Genomic DNA, 18,527 nt, shown 5'->3' with positions numbered 1-18,527 from the left:
TTCTGAGTGCTCCAGCTTTAGTAAATCAACCCCTGTATGTCTGTTGTTGTGGCATGTACTCACGCACGTTACGTATGTTTGTGTACATGATGGTGCTGATGGCTACGCATGCATGGCGTTATCTGTAATGCATTCTTAGGAGCAAAAAACACTCTGCAGCTGTGGCTCCCAGGTGTCACAACAACAAAGGTACCCTTCACACTCCTACACTGTACATTATGGTCACATGCAAGAGGCCTAAATGGGCAATATTGGTTAAAGTGTACGTAGGAACACAGTGGAAATATGGCATCCTTTTCCTTTTTAGGTTTGGAGAGGGTTAAACCGTTCTCTCGCAGTGGAGTTATTCACCGTAAACTGCTGTTACATTATGTTTGGTGGATATTTAATCTTCAAACAAGAGTGCCCCAGGGAATGAATCACCGCTACGATGTAGATCTATTTCTTAAGGCCCCTTTCACACAGGATTAATAATCCACCCCTTCATCCTCTCTCCTAACCCCCGGTGTTTCAGAGTCTCAAAGAGGAACACCCACTTTCTACTCTTTCCACCCACTCTTTCATTGATGAGATTTCCTGGGTTTTCCATCTTCGAGGTATTAGCACCTTCACTGAATTCAGTAAGCAAGGGACCAAGGAACTCCTATATTGCCTCTCCCCCTTCTCTGAATCATGGAACAGGCAAACCCATGGACGTTTCACGATCTTTACTCCTGTTGCATTAAAGCTGGCTTTGATTATTTTATCCCAGAAGGTTTGTATTTAAGGACATTCCCACCACAAGTGTGAGAAAGTTCCCAATATTGGCAACCTCTCCAACATGTTGAGGGATTTTCTCCACTAATTTTATTCCCTCTTTGCGGAGTTATATACCACCTTGTTCCTATGTTCATCGTTGTTTAGGGGCCCTATCTCTCTTTCCCACTTTTCTAGATAAATAGTGTCTTAATAATCTGCTTCCCGTAGCAAAATTTTATATATTTTTGATATCCTTTTTTCAAGACTTTGAGCGGACTCCAATAATTTCTCCAAAGGTCTGAGTTGATCCCTTCCCAGCAGTAGCTGTGGTAGAGACTGGGCGAAACAGTGTAATTGTGTATATCTCCATTTGTCAAGTGCTTTATGCCCTCATTCCCCTGTAATTTCCTCATATGTGCATAGTCTATCACCTTCCATCACATCCTGTAATCTTATATTCTCTTTTTTAGCCCACCTACTAAAATACATGTACTCCTCTTTCCCTGGTCTAAAAAATGTTGTGTCAAGTAGCGGAATTAATGGTGAATTGTGTTCCCATTTGTGTCTCTTATTTATTGCGTCCCAAACCCTAAGTGAATTTTTTGTCACTATACTTGTGTTAAATCCTAATTCTCGGTATCGTGCCTGTATCCATATTAATCCCCCTCGTTTTTCCTACTTAAATTAAAATCTAGTTCTACCCAGTCCTTATCCTTTTTACTGTGGGTCCAATCTATTATTCTAGATATAACAATAGCCTCGTAATATTTTTTTAAATCAGGTGCTGCTAGGTCCCCTCTATCCTTTCCTCTGGATATTATATTAAATGCAATCCGCGCGCGTTTGCGTCCCCAGATGAATTTTATAATCATAGATTTTAGTTTACCAAAGTACACTTATGGGAGAGGGATTGGGATCATTTGACATGTGTATGTAAATATTGGTAGTACAAACATCTTAACTGCATTTATTTTCCCAACCCATGAAAGTGATTTATGTTGCATCTTACTTAATTGCTCTTTAATTTTATTCAAGAGGGGAATGTAATTAGCCTCATACAATTCCCCCACTCTTGCCGTGAACTTTATTCCCAGGTATCCAAGTTCTGTCTTACACTACCTAAAGGGTAATTTAGTTTGAATTGCACTCTGATCATCTTTGGGTAAGTTTAAGTTTAATATCTCAGATTTAGTCATATTTACTTTAAAATTTGATAATTTCCCAAATTTTAAGAGCTCCTTCAAAGCCGCAGGAATGGAGATTCTGGGGTTGGAGATATAGAGCAGCAGATCATCCGCGAAAGCGGCAGTCTTATACAGCTCTCCCTCCCACCTGTATTCCTTGGATGTCTTGATTCTTCCTTATTGCAGCCAGAAGGGGTTCCAATGTCATTATAAACACGAGTGGGGAGAGCGGGCAACCCTGTCTTGTCCCATTAAAAAGATCAAGGGGACACGACAGGGTGCCGTTAATTCTTATTCTAGCCTTTGGACGAAGATAAAGGGCTTCAATCCACCCCTTCATCCTCTCTCCTAACCCCCGGTGTTTCAGAGTCTCAAAGAGGAACACCCAACTGACCCTGTCGAATGCCTTTTCAGCATCTATTGACATAAGGACAGTGAGGGCGTCCTGCCTAATAGCCTCCTGTATCAACATTATGGTCTTCTATGCATTGTCTCTCCCCTCTCTCCCCTGGATAAACCCCACCTGATCGTTCTGTATCCATTCTGGCAGATAGGGCTTCAGTCGCTCTGCAATAATTTTTGAAAACAGTTTATTATCTGAATTCAATAATGAGATTGGTCTATAGCTTTCGACTGCCATAGGATCCTTTGCTTCTTTCAAGATCAAAGCTATATGCGCCAGAAGTGTCTCTTCTCTAAATTTTTCTCCTTTCCCCACCACGTTAAAATAGTCGCACAGTTTAGGCACTAACTGCTTACAGAACTTCTTATAATACAAGATGGGGAACCCATCGGGGGCCTGGACATCCTCCTGAAGCTGTATTTTTAATTGCTCTCTCCACTTCCTCTCTTGATATAGGGGCTTCTAATGCTTCCATTTCTTCTTGCGCAGCCCTAGGGAGGTCTAGTATCTTCAGGTAATCCCTTATTTCATCTCGCGAGTTAGACTCCTCACTATCTGTTTGTCTTATATTATATTAGGCACTATAATATGAGTGGAATGTGTTTGCTATATTCTGTGACGTGATTTGTACCTCTCCTTCCATATCTCTCACTCTTGAGATAAAAGTTCTATTCTTTTTTTTCCTCCGGGCCATCCATTTACCTGATTTGTTTCCCCATTGATATCTTTCCTTACTGAGAATATGGTAGGCAGCTTTCCTCTCTTGTTCTAAGCAATCCTCTAATTCCTTCCTTTTTATTATCAAATCCTGTCTTTCCAGGATCCCTTTTGGTCTCGTACTCTGCTCTAATACCCAAATTTCCTTGTATAATTGAGTTTTCCTTTTCTCCCTTGTTTTCTTTTTTCCTGCTCTGTATTACCATTAGAGAGGGAGGATCAAACCACATGAAAACTATTGGAACATGTGGGCCTGTGTAGGAACAAATGCCTTAAGGGTCCATGAACACTGGGTTAAAAAATGCTGCTTCTACAAGTGTTTTGCATTTTGCCTGTAGAACTAGCTCAGTGTTATCCTATGTGTACATGTACGTGTGTCTACGATGTTTAGAGGCATAATTTATGCTCAGCATTTAGAGGGAGAAAACACTTAAAAAACTAAACGTGCCTGAACACATACAAAAACACTCTATATACACGTTTTTTTTTTCTGCCAAAAGAACTGCATTTTTTTAAAGCCAAGTGTGCATGGACACTCAAAATGTACTTAAGGGTATTGATCAGACATTTGAGCCATTTGATACCAATGCATGAGTTCACTGTTAGCAGACACTAATGCCGTGTACACACAATCAGAATTTCGGCCAGCAAAAGACCGATAAGAGCTTTTCATCTGAAAATGTGACCGTGTGTATGCTCCATCGGAATTTAGCTGGCCGAATTCCTACCACCAAAAATTTGATAGCATGTTCTCAATTTTCCGGATGGAAAAAACTTTCTATCGGAAATTCCCATCCTGTGTATGCAATTCCGACACGCAAAAACTCACGCATGCTCAGATTCAACTACGAGATGGAAGCTATTGGCTACTGGGTATTGAACTTCCTTTTTCTAGTCCCGTCGTATGTGTTGTATGTCACCGCTTTCTTTCCGTGTGTAGGCAAGACAGTTTGAGCAGTATTCCGTCGGAATCCCGACGAGAAAACCATCAGAGCTTTTTCCGATGAGAATTCCGATCGTGTGTACGCGGCATAAGTAGTCTACAAAAACCTATTGTCTAATTGGCTAATGAACATGCCCAATAACAAAACCTGTTTTGTGAAGTAAAGCATTTCAAGCATGCTTGAAGTACTTATTTTAATGTTTTACCTATATCAGTATACTCAACTAAGTATAATAATTTTGCATTTCATGCTTTAATGAAACGCGCACAACAGTAACACATACAAATTCTTTAACTTTGTACACAGTATCCTATCAAGTACTTGTACTATCACATCTGCATTTTATAAACCTATGTCTACAAAGTCACTGTCTATGTGTGTAAGGCACTAATGACAGAAGAATGATGTTTGCCCAAAAATACAGTCAGATTGGGAATGTTTGTATATATGTAGGCCATCCTATCAGTTGCAAATATCTTGTGCCTAAACCTTTCCAATGGGACAATGGAATTGCTGAGATGGATCACTACTGTTTTCCACTGGGAGAGGTCAGCACCAGAGATTACGAGATCATTGTCCTTCCCTTTTGTATATAAACAATCTGAAGGTGCGTACAACTACTCTCATTAGAAAGGACATGCACCAACCATCACCATGGAAGGCCCAATGCTCAGTGGAGAAATTTGTGTATGAAATCATTGAAGTAATCCTTCCACCATTCATCTGCTCGTTTTCAAAGGACAACAGAAAAAAAAAACCACTTGTATGCTCAAGTTTTTTTATAGTAACTAAAATGTTTATCAGTTGTCCTTATTGCTTTTTTATTTAAAACCTCATTCTGAAATATGTTACAGGTATCCATCGCTGAAATCACATGACATGGTGCACATCGAGCTGTTCAGTGTGAATACGTTTGCATATATTCGCACTGTGAAAGGCTGTGGGAATGACTTTATCACCAAGTTTGCTGTAAACCGTCAAGGATCTCATGTGGTTGCTTTTTCTTGCTTGCCTAACACAAACACCACAGAGATAGTGGTGTGGAATTTGGAAACTGAGGATCATAAACACATGGTTAAGTTGTCTTCTGTGCCTACAGGAGGTTAGTGGAGCTCCCTAAACACGAATGAAGTATAATTAATGCATTTGTTTTATTTTCCAAAAACCCAAATGAAGGCCCTTAGCATTTACCATGTTTGAAAATCACCATAAATAACTAGCATTTATTCCTAGAGGCTGTACCCCATTGCATGGCTAGGGCTACTATGAGTGTGGCTCCAGCAACAGGAATAAATGGGACCAGTAACACCCTATGCATGTACAGGGCACAGCCAGGGAATTTTTCTTGCAAAAGGTTGTGATATAATAATCCTGACCCTGCCTAATTTATTAGGTAGCAATACTGACAACATTTCTAACTGATAAATTGATTAATGACTGTTCCTGTTATGCTTTCCATGTGATATGTGAAGCTAGCCAGTTGCCGTGTCTAAACTCTCACTGGATTTCAGAAGCAGTGAGGGCAACATGTAACAAGGAAGTGTACCACTTTCTAAGTATTTATTATATATTAAAAAGTGGCAGCTCTAGAATATAGTCCAGAAAATGTAAGGATTATCTGGACTATGCAATAGCAATTTTTGGTTTGTATTTGTATTAAAATGACAATAGGATATAATTTACAGATTGTGTTTTTTAAATAAATTAGATCATAAGATCCATTAATGTGCCATATCTATTTAAATGTTATAGGAATATGTTTCGATCTTCGCTACTGTTTAGCTTTCTGTGATGGAGAGAATTTCTTAAGGTCATGGAACCTAGCAAATCGTTTAAATGACCAGTCATTGACTGTCAATGTCAACAGGAATAAAAAATCTGATGGGGTCCAAGAGATTGTTACAATGAAGAACTTTCCAAGGTGGGTGATTGCACTTACAGAGATTTCTTGATGCCAGTGATTGACTGTAATGAGCTAGGCAAAGAGTCATGGGTTCAGGAAATTGTAAGAGATTTATTTGACAATTATTTGTAAGATTATTCTCATAAAATTGCAGTTTTAAAGTAAAACGGTGCCAATGTTAAAATTATAATATTCCGACTTACTACATATAGAAGACCAGCACATCTAGTTAGATTCTCTGCGAGTCCAAAATACTGCAAACCAAGAATGTGTGAGCAGCTTAAGCTGTATAGGAATGAAGCCTGTGAGTGCTGGTGGGGAAGTGAGCTCCAGGGGCACCCAGCTACTTTCCCAAATACTGGAGCCTCATGTGGTCATCCGCAGTGCCTGCTTCCACCTGCCTCCTGGGCCTTACTGTTGGCCAATGTAGGCAGAGATTGTGACTATTGAGCTATTTGGATATAAGGTTTCCCCCGTATTAGGTACTTATTGAATGCTCTGCAGAGAATCTAACTTGACTTGCAAGCACCTGCAGATTTCTTTTCTATGCGGTATGTGACCAATTTATACTTTAAACATAATGATAGATTTCCATTAACAAAAATTGCAGTCACACTAAATGAAGATTTTAATGCACACTTTGCAGTCTATGGGGGTTATTTACAAAAGGCAAATCCACTTTGCACTACAAGTGCACTTGGAAGTGCAGTCGCTGTAAATCTGAGGGGTAGATATAAAATGAGGGGAAGCTCTGCTGATTTTATCATCCAATCATGCGCAAGCTAAAATGCTGTGTTTTATTCTCCTTGCATGTCCCCCTCTGATTTACAACGATTGCACTTCCAAGTGCACTTGCAGTGCAAAATGGATTTTCTTTTAGTAAATAAACCCTCCAATGTCTGCATATAGCTTGACATTCAGACAAAAAACATATACAGTTTTTCTAGTATATATTAAATGTATAAGGCATAGTAAGATCCAATAAGCAGTCATTTTTATTGTTGTACCATTAGTAGTAGAAGTACAGTATTTCATCAGATAAGGTATATACAGGAAAATTAGGCTTATTGAAATAAGCATTGTGAAGAGCTATGAGAATCTGTGAGTTAAATATGAGACACATTTTTTAATAGAATGGGGTAGGGTTTGTAGCTCTATCAAACTTTTATTGCTGTCTGCGTAACTGTAAGGGAAAATTCCCCTTACGTCCTGTTCTGGAAATACCTGTCCCTTAAGCCCCATACACGCTATCAGTTTTTCTGCTGAGTTTTTACTTTAGATTTACCAAAACCATGTAGCAGAAGGACCTGCCTGATTGCATACAAATTAAAACTCCTAAGGTTTGACCTCATTATATTGTTTTGGTAAATCTGAAGGAAAAACTGGGTATGTCACCAGGGTCACCAGAACTAATGTCCCCATTGGATGATTTCCTCTCTAATGTCAATCCAAAATGTGGGGTTTTCTTTTACTTTTACGTTCGATGATAATGATAAATAAGACAAATAGAGAGGGTAAATCTCCCTATTGGGGGAACTGACAGCAATAAAAACTGACAGGTTTTCTAACCCTTCTCAACTCTATCCAAAACGAAACAAATTAATCTGTGGTTAATCTGAAAAACCTCCGACCACAGTAAGTGAAAATGTGAGAAATTTCTATTGGACTAAAGTTGCATGCTGTGTCGGTGATACACACATTAATAGTTTTTGTGATAACCTTAAATTAAAAAAAATAATGACATTTATTTTCAAGTGTAATAGTGTGCATATTGTGAATTAAGGCTTTGTGCGTTTGTCATCTTAGATATGCGATCTGCAGGAGTGTGAGACCTGGAGTGGTCACTGTGTGGAATATTCTGAAGTCAAAATGTAAGGGCAGCGCAGTTCGAGTGGAGCGAGGCCTGATGGAGAGCAGTGATGTTGTTCTGGTCAGAGACATGAAGCTCTACATCCTCACTGACAGGGGAATGGCTTCCTTCACTGACACACCTAGGCCTATATTTCAGGTACAATAAATTATACAATTTAATATTGTTGCTTCATAATAAAGGGTTTGTGGTTAAGGTTAATACCCCCACACAGTGTAGACATACATTCTGCATGCTGAGCCACTTTCTGATGCCTTCTTGTAAACTGGTTCAACCCACAAACAAAATTCCTTTCCATCACATTTGCTATTATAGAGCAGTGTGGTGAAATAATGCTCTATATGTACAGAAATAATTTCCTATACCATTTCCCTATGTTTTCTGGAATGTTTTTCCCATTTGGAAATGTTAAATTTTTTTGCTTTTTTATAAAGAAATTGGGCACCTTTTCTGTTTGACCAGCCTTTCTAAACTAGGGTTCTATGGAACCTTATGCCGCATGCACACGACCGAACTTTCCGGCAGACTAGGTCAGACAGAATCAGTCTGTCAGACAATCCGATTGTGTGTGGGCTAATCCGATAATTTTTCGTTAAAAAGTCAGACAGGCCAAGAAATAGAACATGTTTCGAATCTGTCTGATGGGCTCAATTCCTATCGGGAAAACAGATTGTCTGTATGCTGGTCCGACAGACCAAATACGACGCAAGGGAAGCTATTGGCTACTGGCTATTGAACTTCCTTTTTAGTCATTTCTTACGTCATAACGTTCAAAACAAATGGACTTTCGAACGGACTTAGTCAATTCGTGTGTGGCCAAGTCCGCTTGTTCGGAAAGTCCGTCGGAATTCGCTGAAAGTCCGTCGGGAAGACCATCGGTCCTAGTCGGCCGGAAAGTCCGGTCGTGTGTACGCAACAGTTTTCCTGCAGAGGTTGCTAGGAATTCCCTGTGCTATGGGTGTTTAAGAGTTTATACAGGAATCTGTAAATGAATTATGCAGCTATGTGGATGGAGCCCCGTACAGCCATGCTCTTTTAAAAAAGTAATAGTGGGTGCCGCTGTACACTGCCATGCAAACTGCTAACCTTATCTGCCATGCTGGCCCTCTGTAGACTGGCCTGCTGCTTTCCCATCCTCTGCCCTCTCACAATTTTTACTGCACCCCAACATCAGACAGGCTATATCTGGACCTGTGCCTTATTCCTGCCACCCGGCTGCTATGTGATGGCTGGTTAGGCAAACTAAAATGTCTATGTTTCCTTCAAAAAAATGAAGGAATTAAAGAGAAAAAACGAAAACGTACATACTTAGGCCCATGCGGTATCACTCTGATACTGCATCTGTCCCCTGCTGGCTCCACACTGAGAACTGAGTGATCAAACACCTCTGATCACTCAGTTCTCCCCTCCGCTCTGGGCAGAGAGCTGTGACTGTCAGTCGCTCTCTGCTCGGCCCCTCCAATGCTCACTGGAGCGCTGGGCTGTGGAGGGGGAGGGAGCCCAGGTTCTTGGTGGAACCCTGAGAGGCTGAGCCAGCTGCTGGTCAGGCATCTGGGTGGATCCTGACTTTAATCTTCCTAGAGTCTGTAACAGCTCTGTGATATCAGCCGCCAGCTGACTTCAGCCTGCTGTTGGCTGAATCTGGGTCATGGGAGTTCAAAACAAACTGCACTCCTATGATCCATAGGAGAGCTACAGTCAAATTAGCTTTGACCCTTCTTCTTCTTTAGCCCTGGTTCACACTTGTGCGGGCAAGGTAGCCCATTCACTTGAATGGGCTGCCGTGCCTGCATTTTCCTCAAAAAACGCAATGGCTGGGAAAAACCATGGTCTTTTTGACCATAATGATTTTCCTGTGGTTTCCGCAAAAGCAGCATGGGCTGAGATGTGCAGGGCTGCCATTCAGAAAGAATTGCACTCCTCACACATCTCATAAGAGCAGCGCAATTTAGCTGCAGGTGGTTGCGTAAACCGATGTGATTCCTGCAACCAGCCTGCACAATGTGTGCCAAAGCTTAATAACTTCTGTGAGAGATGCCATAAGTGCAGCCAGGATTTCTTGTAGACTGTTCTGGTACATCATTAGTTAACAGAAAGCAGTTGCAGGTAGCTGTGTAGCCTTACTTACAGCGTCTGAGGGGGATGGGGATGCCAAGGTATGCAGCATGCAGTCTGTGTGTGTGTGTGTGCCCCAAAGATTGTGGGGACTCTGCAGGGGTGAGAAGAGGCCAGTGCAGCAACAGATAGATAGAAGAGTGAGAAAACCTGCTCTCTTCAGAAGCTGTGTCTCTGCTTGGTAACTGCACTGCTTCCCCTCCTCTCTTGAGGATTTGTTATGCCCTGGGTGCAGTGATTGGTGGGTACAGCTGGTCTCTGTATATATGCTGCTCTGTAGGGGGAGGTCAGTAGCTCCCCAGGGAAGTATGCTGTACAGAGATATTGATCTCTAATATGGACATCCAAGACACACCCCCAGGGTTTCCGATTTGTGCCCTAAGACTGCCAGAGTAGTGAGAGTGAATGGAGCTGTCAAGTCAAACCTCTGATGTCTGGATGTTCGGGGGACAATATGCGGAGCTCCTCCCCCTTCGTCAGACAGCCCGTGAATAGACAAATAGCCGGGGGTTTATGCATTGGTAGGCGGGGAAGAAGGTGGCAGGGGGTGAGACCAATTGTAACTACTACATGTGTACCCACAGCGGTATATAATAAACCTGAATTATACACTGCTGTGGGTACATGTACACTAGTTACAATTGGTCCTGCCACCTTCCTCCCCATCCACCAATGCATAAACTCCAGCTGTTTGTTAATGCAGGGCTGTCTAACAGAGGGGGAGGAGCTCAGCATATTGGCCCCGCCCATCATCAACATCAGTGCTTGGTTTTTGACAGCTCCACTCTCTCCCAGTGTCACTGTGGCCGTACACTCCCAGCTTGCCCACCAATCCAAACCACGCTAGATGGATATTGACATTGCTACATGTCCTGCTAGGGCTAGGCTGTCAGCAATAATTTTAGGCATCCCCCTCTGAATCCGGGGACAGACATGGTCTGGGGACAGTGTCCTCAATCTGGGGACTGTCCCCGGGAAGCGGGGACATCTAGTCACCCTACACTGAGTGCACTGCTATTTTTCAGAAGAATTATTTCGATGAAAGGCATTCGGGGTACTGTTTAGAAACAAATAGCATTTGTATTTCCTCTAAACACAGCAAATCTTTGCTTTTTGAGTTCAGGTCCACTTTAAGTAACAGGGCTTGTTGGGTGTCACATAATCAAGTATGATCAAATTGGAGGCTGATTGTAGTAACATGCCTACTGTACCCCGCAGTATCTGGTTAATAGCTTAAAGTGCTATTAAAGTGCTATTACAAACCAAACATATACAGCTCCTTCTAGTCTACCGAGGGACACATGAATTCTTAAACTGTTGGGGTTATACAGCCAGAATAATGGACACCAATAATACCCCTTTGGCCAGCACATAATAACTTTACCCACAATAATACCCACAACCATCATGCCTTAGTTGCTAGTGTCCTCAGGATAGTGGACTTGTTTTGTTCAGGTCTGCTGTTCCCCGTTCATTTGGAGGATTTCATCTACAGTAGTATCATCAGGTGCTGGTAGATTCATGCCAGATATGGTAAATACTGGAAGTCTCTCCAGCCAGCCACCAAGCTGTGGTTTTTCCAGTTACTGGCTTTCTTTGACAGGTCTGATTTTCTGTAAGATTCTCCAGTCATCTACAGCTAGATATGGGAAAGCGGAAAACTCTCCAGGTAGCCAAACATTGTAGAATACCAGATCACAATCTATGATAGTGTTCTCTCTTCAACAGCACTGCACTTGGCAGTGACTGCTCATTTGTGTTTTAGTTCACACAGGGCTACTATACCACTATTCAGGTCAGCCCAGCATGACTAGGTATTCCATAAGGAGTTATTGGACCAGAGCTGAGACAGATTTTCTGTCCCTGTCTCTACAGCTCACTCTTGTGAATTCCTAGCAGGCTTATGCTAGCAATTATTTCTTTGTGGAAATATTTCTTCTTTACCCTAGGCTCACTTATGTACTCTGCAGTTGGCCACATGGGGGAGTCCTCCTCTTAATTAAACTTATGGAAAATGTTGCAGTTTTACTTTTCACTGCCCTTCCTTCTCGATGACACAGGTGGAAATGTGCACATGTAACTGAGCGTACAAACTCACGTGGGCACACTTGTAGCTATTCTGTGTTGGATTAAAGGAGTCTCCTGTGAAAGTTTGTCATGCAGCCTGGTGCTGCACAGCTACCACACATTCCAGCGCAGCATTTCTGGGCTTTAAGGAGCACAGATGACCCCATGCTATTGCAGACCACAGAGTAATAGATCACAGCCAGTTTGCTTAGCTCCCAACTGTCCCTGATTTTGAGGGATTGTCCCTCATTTGGAACAAAGCCTCTGTCCCTCTTTCCTTCCAATTTGTCGCTTATTTTGGTCTGATCTATATAGCTGTATATAAAATGACCTTTTTATCTTTCAAAAAGTGCTTCCAGTGCTAAACCTTTCATCCAATTTCTAAATTGCTGAATTTGTACATTTCGAAAGCCAGTATAAAGAAACAGTTGTGGGTTGAAGAAATCATTATTTTTGCATAATTCTTCTTTAAGAGGGCGTGACAGGGTGTGTGTCCTATTCCTACATACTTTTACTAATAGGTGTCCCTCATTCCTATCTCAAAAAAGTTGGAAGGCATGAGTTTGTACTTGTGGTGTCTAGTTTTAAAAGCTCCCTCCTCCCTCTCATTGATTGTAAAAGCTGCAGTAAAGTTTTGTGTGAAGTGGTTACCAAGAAGCACCATACACTGATGCAGATCTTGATTCTGGTGCTCTCAATACAGTGCTTACTCCTGTCATTTGTGAGTGCTCAGTGGATTGCTTCCATTTGTTTCTCCAAAGCAGCAATATATTTAGAAAAGACAACGTATTGGCTGGAGCCCCATTACAGGCCTACAGGCCTACTGATTGCCTTTGGTAATATAGAACATATGTGGTCTGCTCAGAATCCCTCTCTTGTCCTCTCTGAAGAAAGAATTTGTCTGACCAATATCGGTTTGCATCTATTACGTCCAAATCAAAGAATTAGTTTTTCTCCTTTATGTGCATTCTATCTCTGGCATTGGTTGTTTTAACTCTGAGCACATAATGAAGTCTGACCTTTTGTCTGTGACTTTATTACAAAATTTGGAAATGCCACATCCTCCTTTAATTGTAGCTTGTCAAACCATGGCTGGCTAGTCAAATCACCTTTATTGAAATTTCTCCACTATTCTGATCAATTTCTTGGTAGTAAACATGGACAAATGGCTGTAATTTTTTATATCGACTGCGTTAGTCTACTAATAACATCCTGATATGCTATTGCATGCTTTTACTATTAGTACTTATGCATGGGCACCTTGATAAAGTTGATAAACCTTGATAAAGTTTGCTGGACTGAAAATTACTTATAAGAAAAATTTGCTCCTAAAGCCCCATACACACTATCAGATTTTCTGCTGATTTTTTTCTTCAGATTTACCAAAACCATGTAGTGCAAGGGCCTGCCTGATTGCATACAAATTGAAACTCCTAAGGTTTGACCTCATATTATATGGTTTTGGTAAATCTGAAGACAAAAATCAGCAGAAAATCTGATAGTGTGTATGGGGCTTTAGTCTTTGAGAGATGTTTGTTTGGATTATTTCTAGATACTCTTTATCTAGGACACTACTGGTGGCATGAGCACCCATCTTCATCAGCATTGAAAGCCTTTGGAATAAACTGCTAAGTCTTCCCTCTTTCTGGTGGACTTGGTGGATGGTTAACAAACGGTCCTTTTCTGTTCTCCACTCCTCAACAACTCCCTCTTAGCCCTTTCCCCAGTCCACCTACAAGATCTGGCATCCAAAATGTAATAATTCCTTGAACAAGCCTTCCCGGGTTTGAAGGTGTGCCTCTACGTTCCAGAGTTGGGGAAATGTACTCCTTTGTGGACACTTGAGCAACTTGTATTTCCAATGCTAGGGTTTAGCAGGTATAATCCCAAGGCTACAAACTGGAGTTTTCCTCCCTGCACCCTCCTCGTTTTCTCCACCACACAGATTAGCAGATCTGTATGAGCCCTCTTGCGTATTTGGATCAAAGTGTCCTAGCCCCAGTTCCTGTGGTAGAATGGTTTCAAAAGTTTTTACTCCAGCTTGATCACCATTCCTATACCCAAAGGAAGCATTCACTCAGCTTGTCTAAAAGTTCTAAGTTCTTTATCTAAATTTGGAAATTCTACATGGAACCAACCATACCTGTTATTATCTCTCTTTATATTTTGACCCTTACAGTTTTCATAGAATTTTTTCATTTTCAGTGAGGGCTGGATACACTGCAAAAAAGGTGGTGAAATTTCAGTAGCATTGTCACCCATTCCCCTCAGAGCTACAGCTAACTGTAAACCTGCATGGTTATGTCAGCTCGTTCTATAATTTGCAGGCGTTATCAGCCTGTAGGAGGTACTGACATTGCTGGGCCTGTAAAGTAAGTGATGTGGTGGAGCCCAATACTTCATTACCCTAGCTGCTATGGTAGAGGAACGGGGTCAAAGCAGTCCCATAACCTCTTTATAAAAAGGTTTTAAACAGGATTTTTTATTTTGAATGTTATATCAGTGTAGTACTCTGCAGGCTTTTACTCTGGCATAATTTTGATAAAGGATCCTTACATATACATCATTTTAAGATTACATAATTTAATCATAAGCTTCAGAGATCCAATTTTTGCTTACTATAATAATCTTTGCTATGTGAAATATAAAATACATATTTTTATCGCCATAGACTCTTTTGACATATGACCTACTGAAGAAGAAATATGTCAGCAGGAAGACTGGTCTTTACATTATTCCATGTCCAAAGCATGAATATAGAATACTCGATGGAGGGCTACTTCTGGGTCTCTCAGAGAATAGGTAAGTCAGACATTTGTAGAGGTATGGTATAGTGTGGGAGCAGGGAAACATTTGTCTCTCACTCTCGTTTCAATTATGCTCATGAAAGTATGGATCCAACAGTCTGACCCAAGAAATTTTACAGTTAGTACAGTTGACTAATACAAGTCAGAAATGTAATGAAAAGAGGCTGGACCCCCCCCCCCACCCTATTCTTAGCCTCAATCCTTCACCCCCCCCCCCCATCTTTTTTTTTTTTCTTTTCTTTCTACTACCTGAACAACCTACTAATTGGACTGGCTAAGCTCAACTCCTAGAATACTTTTTGCTGGCATGGCTAAGTTGGTCATAATTTATACTAAATTCCTGCCCAGGCCTTCCCCCTTCCTTTTGCATGTGAGTTCTCCTTTAAAGGAATGCAAAGCCGGATGCCTTTTTTCCCTCCCTTTTTACCCTCGCCCCCCATGTATTTTCAATTTATCTGGTGTTGTACTACATGAAGGGGGTAGAGACCTATATTTGCTGTTCTTTAGACTTCCCCTTGCCGTTAGTCTATAGATGTTTGTATATCCTTGAAAATGTGATACTGTTTTTGTGCCTTTTGACTTTGACTTTGTACTGTCTGGTTGACATGAACTTATGTGTGATTTATTATGTTCAGTAAAATGTTTTTGAATCAAAAAAATAAAAAGAGGCATACATTTCTGCAAAGATATCCCATTTACTGGGCGATTTAAATAATGAAAATGTTTAATATAACTTGTAAGCTGAATACTAATATCTGCTTTATAGTAGTCTTTTCTTTCACTTATAAGTATTTTTTGATGTTAGTTAAATTATTAAAATGATAAATTAAACTTAAAAATAAAAAAACAGTTGTACAAAGGCTATGCTCATCAGCTCCCACTTGCTACCTCCTCTGTTTCCACTATCCTGAAGCTAAATATGATGCTCTAACTCTATGTGTAGCTATAGTGTATCCCAAGTGTATCTATAGCCAAAGCATTTTTAGGTTTGGATAGAGTGGTGGAGGATTAGAACTGCTGTCAAGTTTTACCGCCATTTGAGAGATTACTTTACTGGTAAAAAGTTCAAAACTGGAGCAGTAAGGGAAATCTCTCTAACAGAGCCCTGAATAGTAGTAAAACCTGTTAGGAGTTCTAACCTTTCCAAGTTCTATCTAAAACGTAAAGTGATACTAAAGTCTAGTTTGTTTTTTTTAGTTAAAAATAACAAACATGTTATACTTACCTGCTTTGTGCAGTGGTTTTGCACAGAGCAGCCCAGATCCTCCTCTTCTCAGGTCTCTCTTTGGAGCTCTTGGCCCCTCCCTCTTATTGACCGCCCCCACAACAAGCAGCTTACTAAGGGGGCACTCGAGCTGAGCCACAGCTCCCTGTGTCCATTCAGACACAGTGTTGCAGTCCTGCCCTGCTCCCTTTTTCTCCTCATTGACTGACTGACTTTTACAGCAGCGGGTACCAATGGCGCCACGCTGCTGTCTCAGCCAATGAGGAGGGAGAGTCCCAGACAGCAAGACTCTCCTGCAACATTGCTGGATCGAGATGGGTTTATATAAGTATTAGGTGTGGCTGAGGGTTGCTGCTGCACAAAGAAGGCTTTTTATCCCTGGCAGCTGGTGCTCAATTTTTTTGGGGGGCAGCAAATAAATGATCGATTGCTCGCTTGTCCACCCACCCGCCAGCCCTGCACTTACCCCATCCAGGTTGTGGCTTCGTCGGCTTCCCCCTGCATCTCCTCCTAAGGTCCTATCGGTCGCTTCTCCTTCCGGCCAATCAGGACTAAGGACTCCTGGCCAATCAGGTCTTGGGACTCCCAGCTATTGGGTCTTAGGACTGGAGAAGGAGAGGGAGGAGAAGCAGGAAGACATTGGCAAATATTAATTTGCTAATGTCACACAAGTGTGTGGGCTCGGGGCACAGTACTCAGCCAATTAGAGCCTCAGGCTCTAATCATGTGCTTCAAAAAAAAAAAACCCCATTGAAATCCATGGGCCCGGCGCCCTGCATGGAGATTAGGGGTTGGGTGCATAAATGATCTGCCTTTACAACCACTTTAAAGAATAAAATTGGTATAGACAAACTTTAATTTTCTAATCATTCTTATATAAAATATATGTAACATCCAATGCAAAAGTGAAAGTTTTGGAGGAGTTTACTTGGGTCCTCAACAGCAAACAATGGAACAGTTGAAAACCTACTCCAAGTAATCTCTTATATGTTTGCTATTTAAGTGCTAAATTGTTTTCTGTACAGATAGTCTTTACAGTAATTTGCACAGCAGCACAGTTCCACTCCCAATGTTGAATTCACTGGACTCATTGAATCTGCAAAAACGACCTGTATCCAATTAGCAGGGACAGGATTTGGAAAGCACAGATCTGGAACATATTGGAGTGATCTTCCTGACTGTGCAATGTGGTAGAGGTGTGTAAACTGGAAGAATATCTGTAGGAAATTACAAATCCTTTGGTGCGTAAAATAGTAAAGATGTAGGTAAATCAGTGGTGCATTTAGCTATTTGCCTGGACTCCCACATAGGTAACAGAAATATTACCTGCCATGTATGAAAAGGTTACACAGTAATTATCAATCTCCAACTACTTTTGCAGAGATCATTTTGTCATCTGGAATATGGAAACAGGTTTTATAAAGGATCGGCTAAGGCCTCAGTTCAAGGACAAGCACTTGGCAATGGATCTATTGACTGAACGTGATGTATACAAAGAGGATACCAACAAGGAACTACTGCAGCAGAAGAACCTTGTAAAAGAGACAGGTAGAATCCTTATAAAGGGACATGTCTTCACTTACATAGCTCCCAACTGTTCCTGATTTTGAGGGACTGTCCTTGATTTGGAGCAATGTCCCTCTGTCCCCCATTCCTCCTCATTTGTCCCTCATGTTGGTCTGATCTATATAAATATTAAAAGGGACCTTTTAGCTATTAAAAAGTGTTTTCCAGCGCTAAACCTGTCATCTGATTTCTAAATTGTTGCATTTGTAAATTCCAAAAGCCAATATAAAGGAATAGTAGTGGTTAAAAATACTTGTGGGTTTAACTAATCTTGTTTTTTTTGTACAATTATCCTTTAAGGGGGCGTGGCAAGGGGTGTGTCCTATGCCTGTATACTTTTGCTGATAGGTGTCCCTCATTCCCGTCTCAAAAAGTTGGGAGGTATGCAACTATCAGTATGTATAAGAAAATAAACAGTGACAGGCAGCCTTAAAATCAATAAAAAAAAATGTTTTGAAAAGAGCTGGTCTGCAATAATTGTTCAGCAATTGGCAAAACACTCAGTCTACAATTCTTTCTCCAGATTTTTGAAATTATCGGTAGGGAGGGTTAAAATTGAAACTTAAAAACAAAAAGTTCATGAAAACCTTAAAATGTTAAGCTACATTTACTCCTGTTGTCTGCTGTACCATGGTGCATTGCATTTTGGTGTCCTTCACCCCACTGCACCTTGCAAACACATCTCAATGCAACATCTGTGCATTGTGGTGCAGTGCATTGAAAAGAAGTGCAGGTCTGATTTTTCATTTGAAATTAATGAGCTGCCTTATGCCCTGTACACACGACCAGTTTTCCCGTCGGAATAAACTCTGAAGGTTTTTCCGATGGAATTCCGCTGAAATTGTCTTGCGTACACACAATCACACCAAAGTCTGAGAACGCGGCGACGTACAACACGTATGACGGGACTAGAAAAAGGAAGTTCAATAGCCAGTAGCCAATAGCTTCCATCTCGTACTTGCTTCAGAGCATGCGCCATTTTTGGTTG

At 41.1% G+C, this 18,527-nt stretch overlaps 1 protein-coding gene across 2 annotated transcripts in view; it reads left to right on the top strand.

Annotated features, from left to right (window-relative positions):
- LOC143975182 (uncharacterized) overlaps nt 1-18,527 on the top strand; it is a 142,503-nt gene that overhangs the window by 103,258 nt on the left and 20,718 nt on the right. For both annotated transcript variants that reach the window (XM_077477284.1, XM_077477285.1), the window contains 5 exons: nt 4,841-5,088; nt 5,739-5,907; nt 7,696-7,897; nt 14,613-14,743; nt 17,355-17,521. In XM_077477284.1, the coding sequence (XP_077333410.1) occupies nt 4,841-5,088; nt 5,739-5,907; nt 7,696-7,897; nt 14,613-14,743; nt 17,355-17,521 (917 nt within the window). The remainder of the gene's footprint in view (nt 1-4,840; nt 5,089-5,738; nt 5,908-7,695; nt 7,898-14,612; nt 14,744-17,354; nt 17,522-18,527) is intronic.

This window comes from Lithobates pipiens, unplaced genomic scaffold (genome assembly GCF_037356315.1).
Source record: "Lithobates pipiens isolate NorthernLeopardFrog02 unplaced genomic scaffold, aLitPip1_a1.2 Scaffold_13, whole genome shotgun sequence".
Classification (NCBI taxonomy): Eukaryota; Metazoa; Chordata; class Amphibia; order Anura; family Ranidae; genus Lithobates; species Lithobates pipiens.
Note: the sequence above shows the minus strand (reverse complement) of the source record. Positions and strands in the feature narration are given on the sequence as shown.